This window comes from Podarcis erhardii (genome assembly GCF_964252035.2).
Source record: "Podarcis erhardii genome assembly, chromosome: 1".
NCBI classification, from domain to species: Eukaryota; Metazoa; Chordata; class Lepidosauria; order Squamata; family Lacertidae; genus Podarcis; species Podarcis erhardii.
In genome coordinates this window covers 109,210,697-109,219,230 of record NC_138497.1, presented here as the reverse complement: position 1 = coordinate 109,219,230, position 8,534 = coordinate 109,210,697, and the positions used below count along the sequence as shown (strand labels likewise).

Sequence of the window (8,534 nt, the reverse complement as noted above, 5' to 3'; positions counted from 1 at the left end):
AATTAACATGCTGCTAGAATCAGAGGAAAGATGTTCTAAAACACACTTTTTTTTTATTTGAAAAGAGAGCGAGAGAGAGACGGATTTTAAAAATCCAGGCTTAGTTAAACACTTTGAAGGCCATTGGTTTCAACAGGAGAGGTTTGCCTTTCAATCAATGCAGCGCGATCCTGCTCCGTGAGGCTCAAGGGTAAATCCCTAGACCAGAATATGGTTAGGATACCAGCTTGAAAATGGCTGTCACTAATTAAATGGAAAACACAGCAATTTTTTTTAAAAAAATATAGATTTAAGGGGATAATATGCCACTGAGGCAAAGTAAGAGCTGCCTAGCAGGGGGCTGGGCTAGATGAAAGTCGTGGCCCCATCCAACCTTACAATTCTTTAATTCTAAAGGGAGTAACACACTCCTTAGACAGGGTGCGAAGAAATAACTTTCTTCAATAGCACAGCATATCTACAGTGTTATGCTTTGGACAGTCCCCGACTGGCTCGCCATCCCACCAATCGCAGGACAGCAGTCTGGGAGGAACCACATTTTATAAGCGATCATCTTCCTGTATTCCCATTTTAAAAGCTGAAACCCACTGCAGGAAAAGCTCAGCGCCTTGCCCCCTCCCATAAACATTTTTTTCTCTTCCTTTTTTCAAGCATCCAAGTCCGAATAAGACTTTGGTGTAACTGGGAAGCTGGCATTCCACATGGTGACCTGACATTCATTCCAACCACATCTGTATTATTTAACTATATCGTCCCTCTGAATTTCGACAGGGTTCAAGTTTTATTTTTAGCCCCTCTCCCAAAATCTGGAAGTTCTGCTCAGCAGGTTCCAACGCAGAGAAAAATGTGGGGAGGCAGTCATTAAAAGAGACCAGTCCTGCTATAATAGAAATGTTGAGGTTCAAAGTTCTTAAGGTTGTGTGTGTGCATCCTTTAAACATCCTAGCTGGTCTTACGCTATATGCAATTTAATTCCACATCACCATAACTTGTTTATATTCTGCAATGCTGGACTAAAAGTGGGGCAGGTGGGAGGGGAGGGCGGGGAAGAGAGAACCTTAAAACTTTATAGAGTACAATGGAGTCCTTAGGTTAGGCAGGCTTTTAAAAACTGGTTGTCCAATCAATTCCATTAACTGAAACATAGAAATCCCAGTACACATAAACTTGAGGCATCCATACTCTTGCAATGCATGCATTAAGAAAAGAGTATCTATGGGCTTATCTGCCCTTTACAGAGACTAGTATCCAAAGGGTACAAACCAGGCGAGAAAGGTGGTAATTTCAGTTTCCCAAAACATCCTGAGCTGTATCCCATTAAGTTCTCCTTGAAATCAATGGCCCTAAGTCATGTCTGATGGTGTGAGTGGCTCCACTCTATGATTATCACTTAATGCAACCTTCTGTTGTGGCCCTTTAATGCAATTTTTAAAAAAAACAAGTTTCAATGGGAAATTCCAGCATGATGCTGCTAAGTTGCCATTCATTAGTACATTCCCTGAGGGGCAGTCCTGTTAGTTTGTTTCAGCAAAAGCTGATGCCCCAACAGAGTTGTGTTAGCCTTTAAGGTGGCGCAAGTCTCTTACTGCATAGCAGAAATTTATTGTGTGGAACTTCCAACACTACAGGGCCTAGCTGGTTATCTCAGTACAGAAAACCATTTAAAGTATAAGGGAAAAACTCTCTCACACTGCACAGGACAGAGATAGACATACCTTAACAAAGATCTCTGCTGCTCATGCTGTATATTTTCCAGCTAAGAACCTTTACCTGCATTTTATCATTTCCACTAAGGAAAATGCAAGCTTGAGACATATGGAGAGTCTTGCTTGAGAGGCCATCATGAAGATTCTCTTGGGACAATAGTCAAGCAGCAAATGGCCACATCCATTGTCCAATAATATTGAGAATCAAAGGGCAAAGGGGAAGAAACTCCTGGACAACTTACCAGACCCTATGTCTGCAAATGCTATTCTAGGCTGCAGTAATAGAAATATACTGTCCTGGTCAAGCCTAGGCGTAGCCAAGGGGGAGTGGGGGAGGGCAGGGAGGGGCAGCTGCCCCCCAAATCAATAAAAATCCATAGCTGAGGTTCTGCCCCCCTCCAACAAAAATCCTGGCTATGCTCATGTGATGAAGAGAAGCAATAGTCCTACTCTATTCTGCCTTGGTCAAACCACACCTAGAGAACTGTGTCCATTTCTCGGCACCACAATTAAAAAAGGATATTGACAAGCTGGAATGTGTGTAGAGGTATGTAAGCAAGATTATAAAGGGTTAGGAACCCAAGTCTTATGAGGAACAGTTGAGGGAGTATTGGTATGCTTATCCTGGTAGAGCCTGATAAAGAGGAGACCGAGTGGAGATATGATAGCCATCTACAAATATCTAAAGGCATGTGACATGGAGGATGGAACAAGCTTGCTTTCTCCTGCTCTGGAGGCTAGGACCTGAACCAATGGGTTCAAGTTACAAGAAGGGCGTTCTGACTAAACATCAAGAGCTTTCTGATGGTGGGACCTGTTTGACAGTGAGACAGAGTCCCACCAGAGGTGGTGGACTCCTTCCCTGTAGGTTTTTAAGCAGAGGTTGGAGGGCTATCTGTCATGTATGACATAGTTGGGATTCCTGCATTGCAAGGAGTTGCATTCAGGAAGCAGCAATTCATATGCTGAGGGTCAGTGGCTTGAAAGATTGTAGCAAAATTGGATGAGCTTAAACAGCACATTCTTAGCTGACTGATGAGTTATGACTTACACTGGGTTTACAGTGTAATCCTGGCCATGTCTACTCAAAAATAAGTCCTATTGAATTCAGTGAGACTTGTTCCCAGCTAAGTGGGGCTAGGATCTAAGCTGAGTGCCAGAATGATCCTTTAGAGAAGAAGAAGAAAGTAGAAGTAGAGTAGAAGAAGAAAGAAGGCAAGATCTAAATACAAACCTGTATGCTTATAACCCGAAGTAAAAGTAGTTTTGACAAGTGTAACACTAGAAGTTGAGGCTGGTGCCTATTGGCAAGGAAACCAATAGTACGAGGAGCTAGAGGCGACAAATTCTAATTTTCTCCTCCTGCTGCCCAATTCTTGTAGCTGGAGACACCATGAGTTATACCCTACACTTGTCTACTTAAAAGTAACTCCTGCTGGGTTCAGTGGGCCTTAGTTCCAGGAAATGGGTTGTAGGTTTGCAGCCTTACATCCTTATTAAAGTAATGCAACCTTGGCCCATTGATTGCAGTGGGATGTGGGAACTGACTGCAACTCGCACTATCCCCAGCAACTATTGCCAGTGGTAAGAGATGGTGGAAGGTGTAGTCCACCAAGATCTGGCGGGCACATGTGGCTATTCTGAGTTTGGAGGAAAGAAGATTCACCTTGCCCCCAGCTGTCTGAGAACAAATTGCTAGGCTTTGCCATGTCTGTATTTGTGTGTGGATGTGGTGTATATCTGGTCTGTGCATATCCGAAATAACTAAATGAAACACGTGATTTGGGTCATGATCTCACATTTATGCATCAGTGTCTCAAAGATGATCAGGGACACTCTTAAGCTTCCAAGTTGTTCTGAGGCCTTGGTCTTTCCAAACATTTAAACAGGGGTGGGGGACTTTTCTTTTTAGACAGGGGGCCACATTCCCTGATAAGAAACCTGGGACTGTATGTTCAGGGCTGCTCACACGGGCATACAGGGGGCACACATGCACAAGGATGCAAGCTATTGGGAGTGGGGGAACCACTTCACTTTCATTTAGAAAAAAGAACAGTCAAGCAGATAGCTATGAAGAAAGTTAGAAAGCAAAGAGTGGAGGCAAATTTCAAAGGTTCCATCAGCCAGATACAAAGAAGCTGCTGTTGCTAAGCTTGCTTACACAACTTAATTGCTGTTGCTAAGCAAACAGAGGAAGGACTGCTCACCACCCTCACCTGGGAGTAGGGAGGGAGGCCTCCAAGAACAGCAGAAGAAACAGAAGCAGCTCATTATTGTTGCTGCTAGCCAGATGGAAGATTGTATGTGTACTGGGATATGTTTGTTTAAGCACTTTCCTCTGTGTCCACATTATTTCATTCACTCCCTGTGAGCTGTCTTTATACTATAAAACACAACTGGCTGTTTTTGGCATGATTTGGAAGCTACTTCCTTGAAATTGACCCCTCTCCTCCAATATTCCATGTCTCGCTCTACCCCCCACCCGTGTCATCACTGGTCTGCATGTCATCATTGCTGTTTATTAATATATAGTAATTATAATAGAAAATATAAACTTAACCAGAAAATAGAACCTAAGATCATCAAATACCTTGCAGCAGCCACAATCTAAATTCTAACAGACTATACTTTAGAAGGGGCAGGGGAACTATCAAGTTTAGGAAGTTTTCCAAGCTGAGTTGTGAAATGTCACATGCTTACAGTATTAGTTGCTTGCCATTGCATATATGTACCTTGCTTTTCCTTCCAGGAGCTCAGGGCTGTGTACGCTGTTTTCTTCTCCCACTCCCTATTTTTATCTTCACAACAGCCCAGTGTGATAGGCTAGGCCGAGAGTTGGTAGTTCAGACACTTAAAACTTGTAAGACTCTGCATACTTATAGATTCTTATTCTTGCTCGTTGTTCTTCATCAGGGTTGGCAAACTTTGATTTTGTTTTTGTATTTTGCTGTAAATATCAGGACTCTGGAAATTTTGCAGTTAAAGCAAGGAGGCTCTTCTTCTGACCTTAGGCATGCTTATTTTTGTGTGATCGGTGAAGAACATTTTAGCGGCAACCTCGTGTGGTGAGCTAGACCGAGTAAACATGTGTACTTAAAAAGCAGTTCTACCCAACTTGTAAGGTATAGCAGACTACCAGGGGGAACAATACACATGCAGTGTACTGGGTGCAGGAAATCCTGTTGGCATCCCTGCATATGCCAGTGGTAGATGGGGCTCTCCATCCTGGCAAGCAAAGGCATTGTGACAGTTCCAGGGAACATTCCAGCCAGGCACTTGAGGAAGCCACAGGGCAGCACTGAAGACTGCAGCCTGGGAATGTCCCAACATCAGATGAAGAGAGCTGGAGGACTGCATTTGCCTCCCGCACCTGAGGTTCCCCACCTTCAAGTTAAATGCGCAAGCTTTCCCCCTACCTTTTCTGAGAAATGAAACTAAGCTGATGGGAGAAAACAGCCAGAGCTGAAGAGGGAAGTGGTAGTTCTTTTGTTTTGATGGACAATTTTAGCTTCACAGTGAATTATTTTCCAAGGTAAATCACAGTGATTTGGGAGAGGGATGTTGAAGCCATGCATCAGGTGCATTCATCTCCCAAGTATTAGAATCCTAGAACTGTAGTGCTGGAAGAGACCCCTAGGGTGATCTAGTCCAACCCCTGCAATGCAGGAATCCTGACCAAAGCATCCATGACAGATGGGCATCCAACCTCTGCTTAAAAACCTCCAAGGACAGAGAGTCCACAACCTGCCAAGGGAGTCTGTTCCGCTGTCAAACAGCTCTTACTGTCAGAAAGTTCTTCTGATGTTTAGTCGGAATCTCCTTTCTTGCAACTTGAATCCATTGGTTTGGGTCCTACCCTTCAGAGCAGGAGAGAACAAGCTTGCTGCATCTTCCATGTGATAGCCCTTGAGATGATATTTGAAGATGACTGCCGTATCTCCTCTCAATCTCCTCCAGTGTGGTGTAGTGGTTAAGAGTGGTAGTCTCCTAATCTGGGGAACCGGGTTCGTGTCTCCGCTCCTCCACATGCAGCTGCTGGGTGACTTCTTTGAAGTCTCTCAGCCCCACTCACCTCACAGAGTGTTTGTTGTGGGGGAGGAAGGGAAAGGAGAATGTTAGCCGCTTTGAGACTCCTTAAAGGGAGTGAAAGGTGGGATATCAAATCCAAACTCCTCCTCCTCCTCCTCTTCTTCTTCTTCTTCTTCTTCTTTTCCGGCTAAACATACCCAACTCCCTCAGCTGTCCCAATCAATTAAAATAGTCCTCTTCAGCTGCAGTCTTCAATTTAATTAAAAATCCTTTACATCTTCAAGGCTGTGTGTATTGCTTTTAAAACAAAAAACAAAAAACCCCACATCTTATGCCTAGATAGCCAAAGTTTTGCAATCTGCATCAAGTTTGAATATTGCTTGTTTCACATTCATTTATTCTGATTCTACTACTTTAGGTGAGGTGTAAAAACTGTAGTGCTCCAACGGCTTGCATTCTGACTACAAAATAAAAGAATTTTTTAATTCAAACAGAAAGCTAACAATTCTAGGGGACAGGGAAGTTACTGTTATTCTATTACAGTTTATATGTTAGCTGTCTTTTGCCAATGCATATTCAAGAGCGAATACAAAGACAGCATGAATGACAGTAGTTACCAGAACTTTATGCACCAGATACTGGAAGCAAGCACATTTTAAAAAAGTGGGCAGCAAAGATGTGGACTTCTCCTGTAGTGGCTGAAGTTAAAAATTATCTAAGAGTGAAAGAAAACAGACAAATCGGGGTTGTTTTATTGGTAAATTTCTCTTCCTTTATTCACCTTCGAATCTATCAGCAAGAGATTGTTTACAAAACTATTTTCAGAGGTTAAAAATCTCACTTGAACGAGTCTTGATGGTTCCATCTTTTCTTATGGTTTTTAACGTGCAAATCCTTGTTTGATTAAATGTGTATTTTTCAGTTTCTTTTTTACAAATAATAACAATAAAAGATTTAACCCAAAAAGAATTTGTGAAGGCATGTTTTTTATTTGGTGTTTCGCAGAATTTGTTGACAAAGAATCATTGTATTTTATGGCAAGTTTGTTTTTAATAGGTTTGTTATTCTGGCATTGCGTACACGCCCCTTTTTTCTGAATTCACATACACTTTCAAGGCTCTTTGCAGTCCCAAGAGCAAGAACAAAAAGTTGGGAGGGGGGAAAGCGACTGAAAATGAAAGTTTTTGAGATACTGAATTCTGTACTTTACAGAGCTGTAGTGAAATAGACGCTCACCATTGCTTACAGCAGCTATGCCAGGAAGCTTGAGCCAGTTTCATGATTAGCTCACAAGGGTTTTAGAAGATTAGTTGTTTTGTGCAGCATTTGATGGGTTTAGCATGCTTCTTTCAAAATCTTGCTTTCCCACTGCCCCTTTCCAGCACACATCCCATAAAGGTGTCCGGGTTAGCTGCTGTAAAATTGTCCCTCTCCTATTTGCTCAAAATGATAGCTCAAATTAACTGGGCCACTGTATACATTCTCAAAAAAACCTGCCTCCAATTTCAAGGTTTTTAATCAGCACATTGCAGGGGCCATTCGTCAAGCTAGGCAATCCAAATTCTCTTCAATACCATTGTATCTTGTTTCCACCTTTTGCACAAATTTAAGAAGTCATTCTCTAATTCGGTGAACTGCCCTGCCTGGTGGTCAAAGGCCACATACACAGGCTCACGTCTGCTTGGAAGCCACACTCCTCTGACCTGAAAAGTTATAATTTCAGACGGGAGTGGGAAAGGACAGAAGCAAACTCAGTGCTGATAAGAGCTTAGAAGTGCCCTAGTATTGCTTTGGGTATATATTTCAAGACTGACAAGCTCTTGTAAAGTTTCTGCGGTTCAGTCCTCCCTCACACCAAAAGCAATAAGACCACATTAGTGCTGCCTATGCATAGAAGAGATGACCACATGCCACAGGTCTCCATGTCCCATCAGCTTACTGAAATATATTTCTTTGCTTGTTGAACTTTGTACAATATTGTCAACAATATACCCTCCCCAATTTATGAACAACACAAGCAGAACACTACGGTTATTAAAAAAAACACCTATATGGCAATAATCAAAATATATATACTGCTGATTTTCTTCCAAATATTAAATGAAAAACCACACCAAACCCCAACCACATTTTTAACTCAGTTCCAGAATTGCTCTGGAATTTGCAAAGACCCTGACATAAAAACATATCCAAAGTAATTGCATAAACTGAGATGAAAAGGTGTTAGAGAGATGCTCTTAGACTGCAAATGATGTCTTTGACATCCAAACATATCTTAGTCTCAGTGCTTGAAACAATGGATGATCAGAGACTGGGAACAGCATTTACAAGCAAGTCATTATTTAAATACAACAGTATCCAACATAGCTGCTAAACACTGGACAATGTTGCAAGTCATCAGCACATCCACATGTTCTTCTAAGTGACGTTTGGGGTCCTAAAATACAAGTAGAAAATATTATTCGTAGACCTTATCGGAACATCACATTTGCAATTATTTGTTCTGTGTTTCTATTCCATGGCAGAACTGATGGCATCAATAAGCAATTAAAACTCAGGGTTCTCTTATGCAAGCTATTTGATGTAGTTTGTAATTAAAAAACCTTAAGCGTTAGATTGAGGCTGCACAGTGTTCATACAAACTAAGCATGTTATTGTCCTGAAAGTGGCATTTTGAACAAATGAGGACCTAACAATAAGAGACATACTTCTTTCCCCCTTAAGATCCTGACATTGATGGGCAATTCTTGTGGCTATAGGAGTGGAGGACAATGATGGATAAATGAAGCCCTCCACACG

General features: G+C 42.0%; 1 protein-coding gene across 3 annotated transcripts in view; it reads right to left on the bottom strand.

Annotated features, from left to right (window-relative positions):
- Positions 1-7,774: 7,774 nt before the first annotated feature.
- Positions 7,775-8,534, bottom strand: part of PSMD14 (proteasome 26S subunit, non-ATPase 14) — a 58,552-nt gene continuing 57,792 nt past the window's right edge. For all 3 annotated transcript variants that reach the window (XM_081873404.1, XM_081873403.1, XM_081873405.1), the window contains one exon: positions 7,775-8,172. In XM_081873404.1, the coding sequence (XP_081729530.1) occupies positions 8,074-8,172 (99 nt within the window). In that variant the 3' untranslated portion in view covers positions 7,775-8,073. The remainder of the gene's footprint in view (positions 8,173-8,534) is intronic.